The sequence below is a fragment of the Armigeres subalbatus genome, chromosome 3 (genome assembly GCF_024139115.2).
Source record: "Armigeres subalbatus isolate Guangzhou_Male chromosome 3, GZ_Asu_2, whole genome shotgun sequence".
Lineage (NCBI taxonomy): Eukaryota > Metazoa > Arthropoda > Insecta > Diptera > Culicidae > Armigeres > Armigeres subalbatus.
In genome coordinates, this window is record NC_085141.1 from 64,758,342 (window position 1) to 64,776,414 (window position 18,073).

General features: G+C 44.6%; 2 protein-coding genes across 9 annotated transcripts in view; both read right to left on the reverse strand.

Moving 5' to 3' along the window:
- The window catches only part of LOC134223602 (furin-like protease 1), an 800,923-nt gene that overhangs the window by 673,649 nt on the left and 109,201 nt on the right, over positions 1 to 18,073 (reverse strand). The gene's annotated exons all lie outside the window — the stretch shown is intronic.
- Positions 6,531 to 7,137, reverse strand: LOC134221005 (cuticle protein 38-like). Its single transcript, XM_062700176.1, has 2 exons — positions 6,985 to 7,137; positions 6,531 to 6,908 (listed from the first exon to the last, which is right to left on the reverse strand). The coding sequence occupies exons 1-2, from the start codon at positions 7,108 to 7,110 to the stop codon at positions 6,663 to 6,665; spliced, it is 372 nt and encodes a 123-aa protein (XP_062556160.1). The 5' UTR covers positions 7,111 to 7,137; the 3' UTR covers positions 6,531 to 6,662.

The following is an 18,073-nucleotide window of genomic DNA, read 5'->3' on the forward strand; positions in this document are numbered from 1 at the left end:
CAACCAATCCAAACCGATCCAAACCAAACCAAACCAATCCAAACCAAATCACATCCAAATTCAATCCAACCAATCCAACCAATCCAAACCAATCCAAATCCAATCCAAACCAATCCAAACCAATCCAAACCAATCCAAACCAATCCAAACCAAACGCAATCCAAAAGCCAATCCAAAGCCAATCCAAACCAATCCAAACCAATCCAAACCAATCCAAACCAATCCAAACCAATCCAAACCAATCCAAACCAATCCAAACCAATCCAAACCAATCCAAACCAACCAAACCAATCCAAACCAATCCAAACCAATCCCAAACCAATCCAAACCAACCAAACCAATCCAAACCAATCCAAACCAATCCAAACCAATCCAAACCAATCCAAACCAATCCAAACCAATCCAAACCAATCCAAACCAATCCAAACCAATTAAAACCCAATCCAAGTCCAATCCAAACCAATACAACCAATCCAAACCGATCCAAACCAATCCAAACCAATCCAACATCCAATCCAAACCAATCCAAACACAATCCAAACCAACCAAACCAACCAAACCAATCCAAACCAATCCAAACCAAACCAAATCCAATCCAAACCAAATCATATCCAAACCAATCCAAACCAATCCAAACCAACCAACCAATCCAAATCCAATCCAAACCAATCCAAACCAATCCAAACCAATCCAAACCAATCCAAACCAATCCAAACCAATCCAAACCAAACCCAATCCAAAGCCAATCCAAATCCAATCCAAAGCCAAGCCAAATCCAATCCAAACCAATCCAAACCAATCCAAACCAATCCAAACCAATCCAAACCAATCCAAACCAATCCAAACCAACCAAACCAATCCAAACCAATCCAAACCAATCCAAACCAATCCAAACCAATCCAAACCAACCAAACCAATCCAAACCAACCAAACCAACCAAACCAACCAAACCAATCCAAACCAATCCAAACCAATCCAAACCAACCAAACCAATCCAAACCAATCCAAACCAATCCAAACCAATCCAAACCAATCCAAACCAATCCAAACCAATCCAAACCAACCAAACCAATCCAAACCAACCAAACCAATCCAAACCAATCCAAACCAACCAAACCAATCCAAACCAATCCAAACCAATCCAAACCAATCCAAACCAATCCAAACCAATCCAAACCAATTAAAACCCAATCCAAACCCAATCCAAATCCAATCCAAATCCAATCCAAACCCAATCCAAACCCAATCCAAACCCAATCCAAACCCAATCCAAACCAAATCCAATCCAAATCCAATCCAAATCCAATCCAAATCCAATCCAAATCCAATCCAAATCCAATCCAAATCCAATCCAAATCCAATCCAAATCCAATCCAAATCCAATCCAAATCATTACAAATCCGATTCTAATTTAATCTAAATCAAATCCATATTCGAACCAAATCCAAACAAAATCCAATCCAAATTAAATTCAAATCCAACCCAAATGCAATCCAAATCCAATCCAAATCTTTTACAAATCCAATCCAAATTCAATCCGAATTCAATAAAAATCCAATCCAAATCCAAATCAAATCCAATTCAAATCTAAATCCAGTCCAATATATATCCAAATCTGATCCGAATACAATCCAAATCAAATGCACAGTAATTCCAAATCCACATTCAATCCATATTCAATGCACATTCAATCCAAATCCAATGCACATTCGATCCAATCTATTACAATTCCAATCCAAATCCATTCCAAATCCAAAATACGCCGTATATAGTCAGATGTCAACTGATTGGTATTGAAAATCGGAGACTACGTTGCCAAAGTTCCGGTTGGCGTAACGGATACCCGCAATATTTTGACGCTAATAGACATCAATATGTCGGCGCATACGTGTGTGCCTCGACATCACCATGACTACGACCTGAATGAACCAATTCGAATTTGAATGAACCAATTCGATCGTATTTAATGAGACGTACCCGGATTTTGACTTTGACTGACAAAATGATGTTATTAAAATTGGTGTTTGAAGTTAAGTTTCATTGAGACAAACGTAAACTGTCGGATGAGGGTTAGGGACAAAAGGTCGAAAGACAAAAGGTCGAAGAGACAAAATGACGAAAAGGACAAAAGGTCAAAAGAAACAGAACTTGCTTCTTCATTCTACCTTCGTCTTGTTCCTTCTTCATACTTTGTGTTTCTTTCCTCCTTCTTCCTTCCACTTCCAATCCTTTATTTTTTTTCTTTCTTATTCCATCTTTCTTCTTCCTTCTCGTTTCTTCTCCTTCTCCGTTCTTTCAATTTTCTTCATATTCATTTCTCCTACTTCCTATTTCTTTCTTTCTTCTTCCTTCTTGTTTTCCTTCTTCTCTCTTATATCTTACTTCTGCCTTCATACTACTTCCTGTTTCTTTCTTTCTTTTTCCTTTTCCTTTGTTCTTATTTCTCCCTTTTTCTCTCGTATTTCTTCCTCTTCCGCTTTAATTTTTTTCACTTCCTTCTTCTCTCTTTCTTCTTCCTTCTTTTTTTCTTCCTTTCTTCCATTCCTCTTCCTTCTTCCTTTTTCCTACTTCCTTCTTCTTTCTTTTTCCCTTTTTACTTCCTTTTTCCTTGTTTTTTCTTCCTTCTTCCTTTTTTCCTTCCTTATTCCTTTTTCCCTTCCTTCTTCTTATTTCTTCCTCCTCCCTTATTTCTTCCCTACTTTCTTATTCCGTATTCTTTATTCCTCCTTTTTTCATTATTGCTTCTTCCTTCTTTTTTCTTCTTCTTTCTACTTTCTACCTTCTTCTGTCTTCTTTCTACCTTCATCCTTCTTTCTCCTTTTTCCTTCTTCCTTCTTACTTCTTTCTATTTTCATTTTTCCTTCTTCTCGCTACATTAATCCTTGTTCCTTCTGTCGTCTTCTTTCTTTCTCCTTACTTCTTATTTCTTTCGTCATAATTCTTCTTTCTTCCTTCTTATTTGGCTATCAACGCTTCAACTCAACGGGAGCTTGCTCAATCTGAGTAAGGGAAATTACGGCTTCGGCAGGTTTTGTTCTATTATTGTCAGGGGGCTTTTATAACTAATTATGCTCGAATTTGGCCTAATAGGAATTTGGATGTCAAAGAATATTGTGGCCAAATTTCATAAAATTTTTGTCAACAAAACCTCCCTGACAATAATAGAACAAAACCTGCCAATGCCGTCATTTCCCCTACTTGTTGTTTCCCGGATTCCATCAAATCAATAATTATTATCTTCTGAACGGTAAACTTCGAGTCTCCATCTGCTCTTCTAAAAATTGACTGTCATTACAAGCCGTTAGTTTTAACCGTCGTTCTCGCGACGAAAGATCTGTGCCAATATCTAACGTTCACTACGACTTCAACAGATGGGATTGTCTGCGGGATTGCCAATTCGTCAATGCACGGATTGCTGCCCCGGATTGGAATCAGGTTCTTTATCATGCCTCAATCGACGATTCTGTTACCGCGTTCTATTGCACCATCGATCAGATCATCCGGGAAAACGTGCCGATCAAAATTTGCCGACCATCTAAGTAGCTCAAACAACCATGGTGAACACCACAGCTTCGGAATCTCCGAATCTAAGTTCTTCCGAAATAGGAACCAACGCGAACGTGACTAATCTGCGGATGATTGAAGATGAGTATAACAGAATGCAGCATTGTCGATAGCGTGAGTATACGGAAAGTCTACTCAGACTATCCTTCTTCGTTCTGGGCCTATACATATTTAAAAACGGATGGGGTTAAACAATATCCCTGTTGATGTTGCACGTTATTCCAGATCGCCTGTCGCAACAGCAAATTTGTTTGCCAGCTTCTTCCGCTCAGTACATGACGACAATAGTTATCCATTGGATCAAAGCTACATTCACCCATATTCTTGTTTACGTACGAACGCGCATTCGAACGAAAGTTGATGCGCATTCTCGTTTACGCCAGCAAAATCAAATAGGGAAACGATTCGAACGAATCGCATTCGTTCGAAAGTTTCATTCGTCCGTAAACAAGAATAGGGGTGATTGAAAATATGTGGTCGTATTCCGTCCGGCTTGCTCAGGTCACTTTCAGCAATGCTGAAGCTCTCAGCTCGGTCGGCACATCAAAAGGAACGGGATCCGATGGCTTACCGCCCACCTTCATCTCTGGCATAGCCCGTTGCTTGAACTTTCAATCGATCTATAAGCGATTGTGTTGTCACGGATGCTTGCAAACTTGATTTAATCGTTCCCGTCTACAAATCCGGCAACATACATAGCATAGATAGCTACCGTCTGATATCAATCTTGAACTGTTTCGCTAATGTTTTTGAGATTCTTCGGCACGGCATGTTATACCCAGCAGTACAGTCCATCATCTACGAACATCAACAATCAACATGGGTTCATGAAAATGCCAGTGCTAAACAAATGGGAGAACCGAAGCCAGGTCGATGCTATTTATTTCGACTTTTCGAAAGCGTAGACAAGGTGCATCATGTACTAGCGATAGAAAAGCTAAAACCGACATGGTTTACCTACTTCGACCATTTGGTGGTTAAAATCGTACTTATCCTCTCGCGAGGCTTTCATCAAAGTACATGGCGCCAAATCCAAGACATTGCCTCTTGAGTACCGCGGGGCAGTCATCTGGGCCCGCTCATGTTTATTCTTTTTGTAAATGACCTGTAGAAGGTGGAAGCAGCACTTCGAGGAACACCTAAATGACGCTAAGAGCACAGGCAGTGAAGGTCAAGGCAGCGGAGGAGACGACTACATCAGTTCACCGGACGATGGAACTGTCATTAATGTCATTCTACTTTAGTTTGGTTGTCACGCTGCCAATTTCTGATTTAGACCAATACAATGACAAACAGCTTTGTTATGCCTGAATTATTCTGACTCAAAGAACATTTTATCAAAAAATAAATAACTGCCACAAACGCATACGTACCGAAAGGTAATGGAATTGATATTTTTTAGGATAAAGTATGTACAGTTGTCACACGCTAAATGACACATCAGCCCAACTAGGGCAAGTCGTTAGCGAATAAGGGTGTATGCCTGCGTTGAGCGTGAAAACAAGATTTCTAGATTAAAATATGTCGTTTGTCCGTTTTTAAAATGAGTTGCGTTAAAATAAACTTGATACGTATGTTTATTTCAAACATTGCACTTGGGTTGTATTCATTGTCTTGTGATAAACCCTACTACGTGCACACTCAAAATTCGTAATTTTACGATTGCCGAGAATCCAACAGCCGGGATCTCGGCAATAAGTTCGACGAATCTCGGTAAATTTTTTACCGAGATTTCGGTAAACTTTACCGAGTCATCGGTAATCGTTACCTCGTTAATCTCGGTAAAAAGTCAACTTTGCCGAATTTCGCTAAAATTAGGACGAAACTTCGGTAAAAGAATTACCGAGTTTTGGTAAAAAAAATTACCGGGGTTTCGGCTGTTGGAATCTCGGCTAAAATTTTGCTAAGGTCGGCAAAATAATTTAAGTGTGTGTACAAGAAACTGAAAATCTACTCTCAGTTTTAAGCGAAATAAGCGTATATTAAGATTTAGGAGTGGGCGAGGGTCTTTTTACCGATACAAACATTGAAAATCGTTCACAAAAAGCACTGCATGGGAATTAGTTTTCAAAAATATGCATTTACAAATTGCGAATAAATCCGAAAGATATTCAGCTAAACAAAAAACAAACAATTAGCGAACGTCGACTGTATCCAGTAGGACCAAAGTTATCACCACCCCCTACGCCTGATGGCATGTGCTCACTGCTCATATTCCTACCGCACGAAGCATATGAACGGAGGAGCAATATTCTCATGTTTCTCGAATTTCTGGTTTATTGTTGTGTCCGGCTATTAGAGCGAAACGACCCGGTGGTGCACCGTACGACGACGACGAAGACGCCAGGCCAAGCAAGGCAAGGGTGTCAACCGTATTTTGTTGATATCGTTATCGGCAAGGAGTGGGAAATTGCTTGAAGAGGACTTTCCTCCTTTGCCTGTGTATAATGCTTTCGCAGTTCCTGTTCCTGCGGTTGAGGCTGGATTACTTTTTTTTCTGCTTCGCCAAAGTGGAAGATGGAAATTTGTGGAGTAGTAAAGTGTGCAGGTTTGGTCTCGTTCGGGCCAACCGAATAAGGAAATTGCCTGCTCTTGGCATGTTTGCAGGGCGGTTGTGGTTGGTAGCTTCTTTGGGGCGAACGTTACAGTTCGTTAACCGGTGGCATTTGAAGCAAATGAGATTGCTGGTTTGGCCATTTTTGACTACTACCGAGGCGTTGCGAAAGGCTATATGTTCGTTTCTGGTACAAAACCAAAACAGTTGTGCAAAATGTGCCTAACTATTGTAAAGCAAGGTAATGACATGACAAGATTCAATTTTTCAACTAAAATCAATGATAAAATCATCTCCATTAGCAAGTGGATTAATCGGAACGATTCCTGGTGAGTAGTGACATCCAACTCAAAACCAAAATCAAATTCAAGATATTCAAAATTGTCCCAACAGAAATCATAGAAAACAAAGCTGTAGTTGCAAAAATTTTATTTTTTGTTCCGCAGAAATCTTCTTCGAAATTTTGGCATTATTTTTTTTTCTGGAAAAGATTCAATTAGTGTAACGAGATCATAGAGGCATCCAAATACGGTTGTGTCGGAATTTACAGGATCAGGGAGGTGTAGGGGAGAGCAGCGGCAGCAGCATATGGGTACCCGGCGGCATAGGGCAGGGCGGCAGTGTAGGCAGCGGCAATAGGGGCGGCAGAGTAAGCTGCTGCTACCGGGGCGGTATAGGCGGCCAAAGCAGGCGAAGCGGCCACAACTGGAGCACTGTAGGCACTGTAGGCAGCTACTGGGAACAGTGGCTTAGCGGCGACGCAAGCGATGGCCAGGACGGCGAAGAAGATCTACGAAATCCGATAGAATTGAACTCAATCAGAATCGATACATATTTAACGTTGATAGACCAATCCAAGAACTTACCACTTTGGCGAACATGTTGAGGCTTGAGGTGGTTTTTGCTTTGATTGCAGGTGACAAACTGTGTCTTATCGAGCGCTCAAGATATGATTTTATACTCAATCCTCCACCCCCAGAAGTTTGGCACATGAATTCAGTCCGAAAATTCCTTGACCTTGTCCTGGCTTGTCCACCTCACAATTCCGATTGCCTGAACATCGACTTCAATTGAAATGGTCATATTGTTTCGCACGAATCGAATTCATATGCGGACGGACGATGCAATTCGATTAGGATGACATCGTTGTCGCATTCGATGTCGTGTGCGACCGTTGTTCGATGGACGATTGGTGCTGCGAAATTTGGACCGAAATTAGCATACCTAAATGGTAAACGGTTCGATCAGCTGTGTTGGTCGGCAACTACTGCACTGTCCCCGGACGATAGCAATGTCAGTCAAAGCACTTTAGAGAGGCCACAGACTCAACTTTTGCGATTCAGAATTTTGACAAAAGTACTCCGCTGCATGTTCGCTAGCAGCGCAGCGCATATAGGACCGATGATTGTTCGTTCGTTGCCAGGCGGTCCCGTTGTTTCCGACTCTTGTGCATTGATGAGTCTGTTTGGGGAGCACCAACTGGACGAGATGACGATAAATTGGTCACCAATCGAAATGAATACATGCACAGCAATTTGCGGCATTTTGGATGGACTTTTCGGAACGATTAAAACGTTTTAGTGTCTATGAGGTTCAATTCTAAGAGGGTACTTGATCTAACAAGAATTTTCTCTTGCTTATGTCATAGATCTACATCAATATAGAGGGTTATTCTTCTAGAAACATCTTTTAATAAATCAAGGTGAATGTAGGGTAACGATAATTTATTCAAAATAAACACACTGTCGATAATCGAGACCGACCGTAGCTTAGCAGCGATAAGATGCACACAGAGGCGCCTCGTCTATACGTTCTACCTGTTCATGGAACATGTTACCTTTTTGCCTTTCTCGTATAACAAAGTTGTACCGAAAGGCTATCATTTCACTCCGAGTGCGAACTTTTTATATAAGTCTCGGAGACCCATAGTGTGTTGAGCACATGTCTGTCTGTCCGTGTGTATGTGTATGCATAAAAGCTAAGAAAAACATTAAACAACTTTTCAAATAGTAATCTTTAACAGATTTTCTCCCAATAAGTTGCATTCGACACAGGGCAAATCCTAGTTGGTCACTATTGAATTTGGTAATGATCGACCGTTGCGTTTAGAAGTTTTTAAGAAAATGGTACATCGAACTATATTAGCTCTGTATAAGGTTAGTGTCTTGGCTAAATGCAAGAAAGGCAATATCACTACTCGGTGAATTTAGTTGGATTTTTAGTTCAGAAAGAGGTAACTTAATGTACTTACAATTAGTTTCTTAGCGATTAATTAGGACGAATAATTAATCAGTGAAATTTTGTACACAAAGTTTCACGTAATATTGCCAATGTGGTTTAACAGCGTACAGTCAAATTGCAGCTAAATATGTGCTTCTCCGATTGATAACACCACAGATTATCACATAGTAAGCTTTTGCCAGTCGTACACTGCCGCTAACCGCAAGTCAGACTTATCTGGATATGGTGTCCATATACAGATGGGACTGACTTGCGGTTAGCGGCAGTACAATACATGATAAATAACTAACAACAGCGCTCCCAGAAGTCAAATTTAAAGTTTTGCGCAATGAAAAATGTTTTGAAATAAGGCCTCCATGGTACGCTTGCTCGTTCTCCACGCGCGGAGAACCAGCGCACTAAGGGGTAACTAACCAAAAACCTTGACCAAAAGTATATTTCGGCTATGATGCAAAAAACATGGTGACAATCGATTTTCGAACATTTTTACAAGTGCAAATTTACCTACCAGTGAAAAATTACCTTTCTTGATATGTTCAAAAATAAAACGGTGTTACCATAAACTGATACAGAAGCGACAGCTCCATGACAGTTCATTTGTTTACTCGCTGAAAAATGAAAAATCTCGCGTAGCATTTGATAAGGGTCTATTACAGGAAGGTAAACATTTATGGACTCAAAACAAGAAAATTAGATTTTTACATCTATTTCACAAGCTTATGATATTTTTAGCAGCGACAGCTTCCCAGAACGTACAATCAACACTGATTACTCACGCATAACATCGGAAACTTTGGGACGATGACAATTTGGAAAATTTCCTGTTTTGGTCCTAATTTCAAGGTTGCCTCAAGTGGTTACTTCACTTAAGACCAAGTAGACTGCTTATTCGAATTGTTTCTATTTAGCTTGAAGTGGCACATACCAATTTCATCCCCTACCCCATATTATGTCTAAGCTCCTACTAGTCTACATAATATCAACTATAATGTATTTAAGTTATATCGAGATTTACATATCTCGCAAGGGCTTGGATGAATGAAGCAATGAAGATGAGAACAGATGGTTCAGCACCAGATATACTCCCGAGGAAGGTAGCTTCATGAGAGAACAGTTTCAAAGTGCTTAGTGAAGAATGCTTCCTCGCTCCATATGGCACTGCTGTACGAAACAGCTGGAGAGTGAAATCAAGCACCCGCTAGTGCAGAGAATATTTAACTCTCTTGTCTCTCGTATACTGAGTTGCGCATTTCTGTTGCGAATGAATGTGTAAATGAGAGGTATATAACGCATTCTTTCTCTTTCTCGCTAATATGGTTTTGTATTTACACAACACTCACTCGCATCTGAACCACTGCCGATGAACGAACGAAGGAAGCATCCTCGTCTCACGCTGCCCTACTGAACGATGCCTCCTCGGTACTACCCGGCTTGTGTAGATGTCACGTTCAAAACTCCCCACTTTCAAGGTATAAAACGAATGCTTTGTATTTGCCTCTTCCATTGTTCGTGCAGCCAGCAGCACGTCATCGAGCGCACATCAATCGGTGCACCGAAATTAAAACCTCACTGCGGGCTAAAAACGAAGCATTCGTTCGTTTTTGAACGAATTTTCCAAGCCTTGATGAAAACCTTGGCAAAAAATAGGAAATATTTCATTGGCGCTTGGTGTGATTTGGCTAAACCCCGACCATACCTATATAGAAGTCGCAGAATTTATAACTAAGAAATAAAATTATATTTTCTCTCGCTGGCTTATTGATTGTCTTCAAGTATCTTCAAATAAGTAGATAAGTCTTCAAATATTTTGAAAAGTCTTCAAAATGTCTTCACGAAATAAATGTCTTCACAGAGATTCAAATGTCTTCAAATTGAAGACATGTCTTCAAATCTGGCATCTCTGTATAGGACCGATGATTGTTCGTTCGTTGCCAGGCGGTCCCGTTGTTTCCGACTCTTGTGCATTGATGAGTCTGTTTGGGGAGCACCAACTGGACGAGATGACGATAAATTGGTCACCAATCGAAATGAATACATGCACGAGCCTTTTGAAGGATGTCTCCGAGCCTCTTGAAAAGAGACTTCCGAGTCCTTGAAAGGAGGCTTCCGAGCCTCTTGAAAGGAGACTTCCGAGCCTCTTAAAAAGAGGCTTCCGAGCCTCTTTAAACGAGGCTTCCGAGCCTTCTGAAAGGAGGCTTCCGAGCCTCTTGAAAGGAGGCTTTCGAGCCTCTTGAAAGGAGGCTTCCGAGCCTCTTGAAAGGAGGCTTCCGAGCCTCTTGAAAGGAGGCTTCCGAGCCTCTTGAAAGGAGGCTTCCGAGCCTCTTGAAAGGAGGCTTTGAGCCTCTTGAAAGGAGGCTTGAGCCTCTTGAAAGGAGGCTTCTGAGCTCTTGAAAGGAGGCTTCTGAGCCTCTTGAAAGGAGGCTTCTGAGCCTCTTGAAAGGAGGCTTCTGAGCCTCTTGAAAGGAGGCTCTGAGCCTCTTGAAAGGAGGCTTCCTGAGCCTCTTGAAAGGAGGCTTCTGAGCCTCTTGAAAGGAGGCTTCTGAGCCTCTTGAAAGGAGGCTCTGAGCCTCTTGAAAGGAGGCTTCCTGAGCCTCTTGAAAGGAGGCTCTGAGCCTCTTGAAAGGAGGCTCTGAGCTCTTGAAAGGAGGCTTCTGAGCCTCTTGAAAGGAGGCTTCCTGAGCCTCTTGAAAGGAGGCCTGAGCCTCTTGAAAGGAGGCTTCTGAGCCTCTTGAAAGGAGGCTTCTGAGCCTCTTGAAAGGAGGCTCTGAGCCTTGAAAGGAGGCCTGAGCCTCTTGAAAGGAGGCTTCCTGAGCCCTCTTGAAAGGAGGCTTCCGAGTCTCTTGAAAGGCGGCTTCCTGAGCTCTTGAAAGGAGGCTTCTGAGCCTCTTGAAAGGAGGCTTCTGAGCCTCTTGAAAGGAGGCTTCTGAGCCTCTTGAAAGGAGGCTTTGAGCTCTTGAAAGGAGGCTTCTGAGCCTCTTGAAAGGAGGCTTTGAGCCTCTTGAAAGGAGGCTTCTGAGCTCTCTTGAAAGGAGGCTTCTGAGCTCTTGAAAGGAGGCTTCCTGAGCCTCTTGAAAGGAGGCTTCTGAGCTCTTGAAAGGAGGCTCTGAGCCTCTTGAAAGGAGGCTTCTGAGCCTCTTGAAAGGAGGCTCTGAGCCTCTTGAAAGGAGGCTTCTGAGCCTCTTGAAAGGAGGCTCTGAGCCTCTTGAAAGGAGGCTTCCTGAGCCTCTTGAAAGGAGGCTTGGAGCCTCTTGAAAGGAGGCTTCTGAGCCCTCTTGAAAGGAGGCTTCCTGAGCCTCTTGAAAGGAGGCTTCTGAGCCTCTTGAAAGGAGGCTCTGAGCTCTTGAAAGGAGGCTTCTGAGCCTCTTGAAAGGAGGCTTCTGAGCCTCTTGAAAGGAGGCTTCCTGAGTCTCTTGAAGGAGGCTTCCTGAGCCTCTTGAAAGGAGGCTTCCGAGCCTCTGAAAGGAGGCTTGAGCCTCTTGAAAGGAGGCTTCCTGAGCCTCTTGAAAGGAGGCTTTGAGCCTCTTGAAAGGAGGCTCTGAGCCTCTTGAAAGGAGGCTTCCTGAGCCTCTTGAAAGGAGGCTTCCTGAGCTCTTGGAAAGGAGGCTTCTGAGCCTCTTGAAAGGAGGCTTGAGCCTCTTGAAAGGAGGCTTCTGAGCCTCTTGAAAGGAGGCTTCTGAGCCTCTTGAAAGGAGGCTTCTGAGCCTCTTGAAAGGAGGCTTCCAGAGCCTCTTGAAAGGAGGCTTCCTGAGCCTCTTGAAAGGAGGCTTCTGAGCCTCTTGAAAGGAGGCTCTGAGCCTCTTGAAAGGAGGCTTCTGAGCTCTTGAAAGGAGGCTTCTGAGCTCTTGAAAGGAGGCTTCTGAGCCTCTTGAAAGGAGGCTTCTGAGCCTCTTGAAAGGAGGCTTCTGAGCCTCTTGAAAGGAGGCTTCTGAGCCTCTTGAAAGGAGGCTTCTGAGCCTCTTGAAAGGAGGCTTCCGAGCCTCTTGGAAAGGAGGCTCTGAGCCTCTTGAAAGGAGGCTTCTGAGCCTCTTGAAAGGAGGCTTCGAGCCTCTTGAAAGGAGGCTTCTGAGCCTCTTGAAAGGAGGCTTCTGAGCCTCTTGAAAGGAGGCTTCCTGAGCTCTTGAAAGGAGGCTTCCGAGCCTCTTGAAAGGAGGCTTCTGAGCCTCTTGAAAGGAGGCTTCTGAGCCTCTTGAAAGGAGGCTTCCTGAGCCTCTTGAAAGGAGGCTTCCTGAGCCTCTTGAAAGGAGGCTCTGAGCCTCTTGAAAGGAGGCTTCCTGAGCCTCTTGAAAGGAGGCTCTGAGCCTCTTGAAAGGAGGCCTGAGCTCTTGAAAGGAGGCTTCCTGAGCCTCTTGAAAGGAGGCTTCCTGAGCTCTTGAAAGGAGGCTTCCGAGCCTCTTGAAAGGAGGCTTCTGAGCCTCTTGAAAGGAGGCTTCTGAGCCTCTTGAAAGGAGGCTCTGAGGCCTCTTGAAAGGAGGCTTGAGCCTCTCTTGAAAGGAGGCTTGAGCCTCTTGAAAGGAGGCTCTGAGCCTCTTGAAAGGAGGCTTCTGAGCCTCTTGAAAGGAGGCTTCCGAGCCTCTTGAAAGGAGGCTCTGAGCCTCTTGAAAGGAGGCTTCTGAGCCTCTTGAAAGGAGGCTTCCTGAGCCTCTTGAAAGGAGGCTCTGAGCCTCTTGAAAGGAGGCTTCTGGAGCCTCTTGAAAGGAGGCTTCTGAGCCTCTTGAAAGGAGGCTTCCGAGCCTCTTGAAAGGAGGCTTGAGCCTCTTGAAAGGAGGCTTCCGAGGCCTCTTGAAAGGAGGCTTCTGAGCCTCTTGAAAGGAGGCTTCTGAGCCTCTTGAAAGGAGGCTTCTGAGCCTCTTGAAAGGAGGCTTCCAGGCCTCTTGAAAGGAGGCTTCCTGAGCTCTCTTGAAAGGAGGCTTCTGAGCCTCTTGAAAGGAGGCTTGAGCCTCTTGAAAGGAGGCTTGAGCCTCTTGAAAGGAGGCTCTGAGCCTCTTGAAAGGAGGCTTCCGAGCCTCTTGAAAGGAGGCTCTGAGCCTCTTGAAAGGAGGCTTCTGAGCCTCTTGAAAGGAGGCTTCTGGAGCCTCTTGAAAGGAGGCTTCTGAGCCTCTTGAAAGGAGGCTCTGAGCCTCTTGAAAGGAGGCTTCTGAGCCTCTTGAAAGGAGGCCTGAGCCTCTTGAAAGGAGGCTTCTGAGCCTCTTGAAAGGAGGCTTCCTGAGCCTCTTGAAAGGAGGCTTGAGCCTCTTGAAAGGAGGCTTCTGAGCCTCTTGAAAGGAGGCTTCCTGAGCCTCTTGAAAGGAGGCTTCCTGAGCCTCTTGAAAGGAGGCCTGAGCCCTCTTGAAAGGAGGCTTCTGAGCCTCTTGAAAGGAGGCTTCTGAGCCTCTTGAAAGGAGGCTTCTGAGCCTCTTGAAAGGAGGCTTCTGAGCCTCTTGAAAGGAGGCTTCCGAGCCTCTTGAAAGGAGGCTTCTGAGCCTCTTGAAAGGAGGCTCTGAGCCTCTTGAAAGGAGGCTTGAGCCTCTTGAAAGGAGGCTTCTGGAGCCTCTTGAAAGAAGGCTTCTGAGCTTCTTGAAAGGAGGCTTCTGAGCCTCTTGAAAGGAGGCTTCTGAGGCCTCTTGAAAGGAGGCTTGAGCCTCTTGGAAAGGAGGCTCTGAGCCTCTTGAAAGGAGGCTTCCTGAGCCTCTTGAAAGGAGGCTTCTGAGCCTCTTGAAAGGAGGCTCTGAGCCTCTTGAAAGGAGGCTCTGAGCCTCTTGAAAGGAGGCTTCCTGAGCCTCTTGAAAGGAGGCCTGAGCCTCTTGAAAGGAGGCTTCCTGAGCCTCTTGAAAGGAGGCTTCTGAGCCTCTTGAAAGGAGGCTTCCTGAGCCTCTTGAAAGCAGGCTTCTGAGCCTCTTGAAAGGAGGCTTCTGAGCCTCTTGAAAGCAAGCTTCTGAGCCTCTGAAAGGAGGCTTGAGCCTCTTGAAAGGGAGGCTTCTGAGCCTCTTGAAAGGAGGCTTCTGAGCCTCTTGAAAGGAGGCTTCTGAGCCTCTTGAAAGTAGGCTTTTGAGCCTCTTGGAAGGAGGCTTCTGAGCCTCTTGAAAGGAGGCTGCTGAGCCTCTTGAAAGGAGGCTGCTGAGCCTCTTGAAAGGAGGCTTCTGAGCCTCTTGAAAGGAGGCTTCTGAGCCTCTTGAAAGGAGGCTCTGAGCCTCTTGAAAGGAGGCTCTGAGCCTCTTGAAAGGAGGCTTCTGAGCCTCTTGAAAGGAGGCTTCTGAGCCTCTTGAAAGAAGGCTTCTGAGCTCTTGAAAGGAGGCTTCCTGAGCCTCTTGAAAGGAGGCTTCTGAGCCTCTTGAAAGGAGGCTTCTGAGCCTCTTGAAAGGAGGCTTCTGAGCCTCTTGAAAGGAGGCTTCCTGAGCCTCTTGAAAGGAGGCTGGAGCCTCTTGAAAGGAGGCTTCTGAGCCTCTTGAAAGGAGGCTTCCTGAGCCTCTTGAAAGGAGGCTTCCGAGCCTCTTGAAAGGAGGCTTCCTGAGCCTCTTGAAAGGAGGCTTCTGAGCCTCTTGAAAGGAGGCTCTGAGCCTCTTGAAAGGAGGCTTCTGAGCCTCTTGAAAGGAGGCTTCTGAGCCTCTTGAAAGGAGGCTTCTGAGCCTCTTGAAAGGAGGCTTCTGAGCTCTTGAAAGGAGGCCTGAGCCTCTTGAAAGGAGGCTTCTGAGCCTCTTGAAAGGAGGCTTCTGAGCCTCTTGAAAGGAGGCTTCGAGCCTCTTGAAAGGCGGCTTCGAGCCTATTGAAAGGAGGCTTAGAGCCTCTTGAAAGGAGGCTTCCGAGCCTCTGGAAAGGAGGCTTCTGAGCCTCTTGAAAGGAGGCTTCTGAGGCTTGAAAGGAGGCTTCTGAGCCTCTTGCAAGGAGGCTTCTGAGCCTCTTGAAAGGAGGCTTCCGAGCCTCTTGAAAGGAGGCTTCCGAGCCTCTTGAAAGGAGGCTTCCGAGCCTCTTGAAAGGAGGCTTCCGAGCCTCTTGAAAGGAGGCTTCCGAGCCTCTTGAAAGGAGGCTTCCGAGCCTCTTGAACAGCCATTGAAAGCGTGAGTGAAGCGGACGAGCATTGATCTAATTCAATCATAGCATCATATGCCAGTGAGTGAACAGCCTTGCTCAGATGGATACCAAACAACGATTATGAGCGATCGTTGCTGCGTAAACAACGAGCAACAGAGTTCGCCAAGGTATGGTATCCAGGGAAGCTACGACTGGAGCTACGCCTACGCTTGCTCTACTAGAATAAAACTGAAACACATCAGGTGTTCTGCTTTATTCACTCTGATTTCAAGTTGCTGGGATGGAGGAGAGAAAGTATCAGAGCCTCCCATGCAATGTATCAGAGTTCCATTCTTATAGCGGACTTAATTTTCCTAATGTCTGGAAAGATTTTTCTAAAAGCGTGCGGTAACAACACTCATTGTTAGGTTACCAAGTGATTTGCCTCGCTCAGTTGTCTTCCATTGGTGAGCGATGAAGATCTTTAAACATTGAATCAACGAACGTCAAATTTCAACGATCTAGAAAGCATCAGCGATTAGGCCGCAGCAGAGCATCAAGTTGGCATGAATTTAGCCGATTTTTACTCGTGAACTGATTTTTTTCAATGCCTGCTCTTGAAAGGAGGCTTCCGAGCCTCTTGAAAGGAGGCTTCCGAGCCTCTTGAAAGGAGGCTTCCGAGCCTCTTGAAAGGAGGCTTCCGAGCCTCTTGAAAGGAGGCTTCCGAGCCTCTTGAAAGGATGCTTCCGAGCCTCTTGAAAGGAGGCTTCCGAGCCTCTTGAAAGGAGGCTTCCGAGCCTCTTGAAAGAAGACTTCCGAATCTTTTGAAAAGAGGCCTTTGAGCCGTTTGGACGGGACTTCCGCGCTTCTTGAAAGAAGACTTCCGTCCAGGCCTCCAGACCTGTTTTCAAGCCTCTTAAAAGGGGGCTTCCGAGCCTCTTGAAAAGGGTTTTCGAGCCTCTTGAAAAAAGGATTCCGAGACACTGGAAAGGAGGTTTTCGAGCCTCTCGAAATGCCTTTTGAAAAGAGGCTTCCGAGCCTCTTGGAAGCAGGCTTACGAGCCGCTCTGAAGGGAGGTTTTAAGCTTCATGCAACGGATCTTCTCAGCTTTTAGGAAAGAAGTCCTTTGAGCCTCTCAAATGGGGATGGATTTTAGTTCAGAACGAAGCATATTCTTTACATATACTTATTTTTGTTTCGATTAGATTTTCAAAATTGGTTCCTTCTTCGTTTTGGTTTTTAACCTTTTTGTGCTACAGCCCTTCATGCACTATGTTACTGGTTGTGGTAGGCAAGATTAACTAGGATTTGCTGATTGGATTGGCGTGCATTTCATGTACAATGTAAAGCTTTTGAATTAAAAATTAAACAATTATCAAATCAGTAAAAGAATTTTATTACATCCGCCATTGTGCATTTTTGTCCAAAGTATTCCCTGAGGCCAGCGAAGGTACCCCCAGGGGTACAGATAAGACGCACAGCTACAAAGCAAAACATGGCGTGGCTTCGAATCCCGGAACGATTTATTAAGCTTTCGGAATCTAGTTCAGTCGCTGACGTCGTTGGGTGCAGACGTAAGAGTTGTGCTCTTTGCAGCCTTTGTGGTTGTGTAGCCTTCAATATAGCAAACAATCACTCGTGTTTGCTTCCCTTTATTCGGTCGAACGCATTCTTTTCGCTTGTCGGTGGTGCAGAGGCATTAAATCAACTTAATGGGTGACAAAATGTTTGTTAATACTGTTCAGTTCCGTTTCCCAGTGGGCAGTCCCCGGCCATCATGGGCTGAAATCGCCAGCTTTTTGAAGCAGCTGGATACAGATGTATTGCTGATGGATACCGTGTACAAAACAGCTCACGATCGTTCGTTGTACGTTAAATTCGTTTCCCGCGATGCACTGGAAGAGTTAATGAATAAGAACACGGAGCCGAGGAAGTTTGTCTATTCGAGTGGGACGTCGGTTGAACTTCGGATGCACATCGCAGGAATCAATATGTGGTACGTCCGTGTATTTGATCTGCCGCCGGAAGTTACAGACGAAAGTTTATCCCAGGTTCTCGGATTGTTTAGGAAAGTTGATCGCCTTGTCCGAGAAAAGTTCCCCTTGGAATCGGGTCCTATGCACAGGAATCCGTGGTGTATACATGGAAGTCGGAAAAAGTATTCCGCCGTCAATAGATGTAGCAGGTCTGAAAGGAAGAATATTTTACGATGGACTCAAGGACACATGCTTCCTTTGTCAAGCAGTAGGTCATCGGGAGGATTCTTGTCCTCAGCAAGAGCGGAAGAAGCCCGAAAAAGAAGTACAGTGTACTTCATACGCTGCCGTTGTTTCTGGGAATGAAAATAAGCAGGAATCGTCGGAAACCTCGAATGAGGACTTCATCGAAGTTCCAAAAGAAAATCCGAAATCAGAAAACCAGAGGCAGTCAGTGATTCGTGGAAACACACATCCGACGATGCTACTTTGGAGGAGGTGTCAATCGCCATAAAGGAAGCATTGGCTCATCCATCAGCGACGCAGCGGCGGGCTCAATTGTCTGCGTCGGGCTCTGGTTCAAGTACCGGTTCAACAACACACCCGAAGAAGAAATGCGTTCGTAGATCATATTATTAATTATATTTTATGTTACATTTATATAATTTCTTTTGTTCACGGCTCCGTAGAGTTTTAATGAAACAGCTGAGCCTAATAAATAAAGACAATGAAAAAAAAACTTTCGGATTGGAGC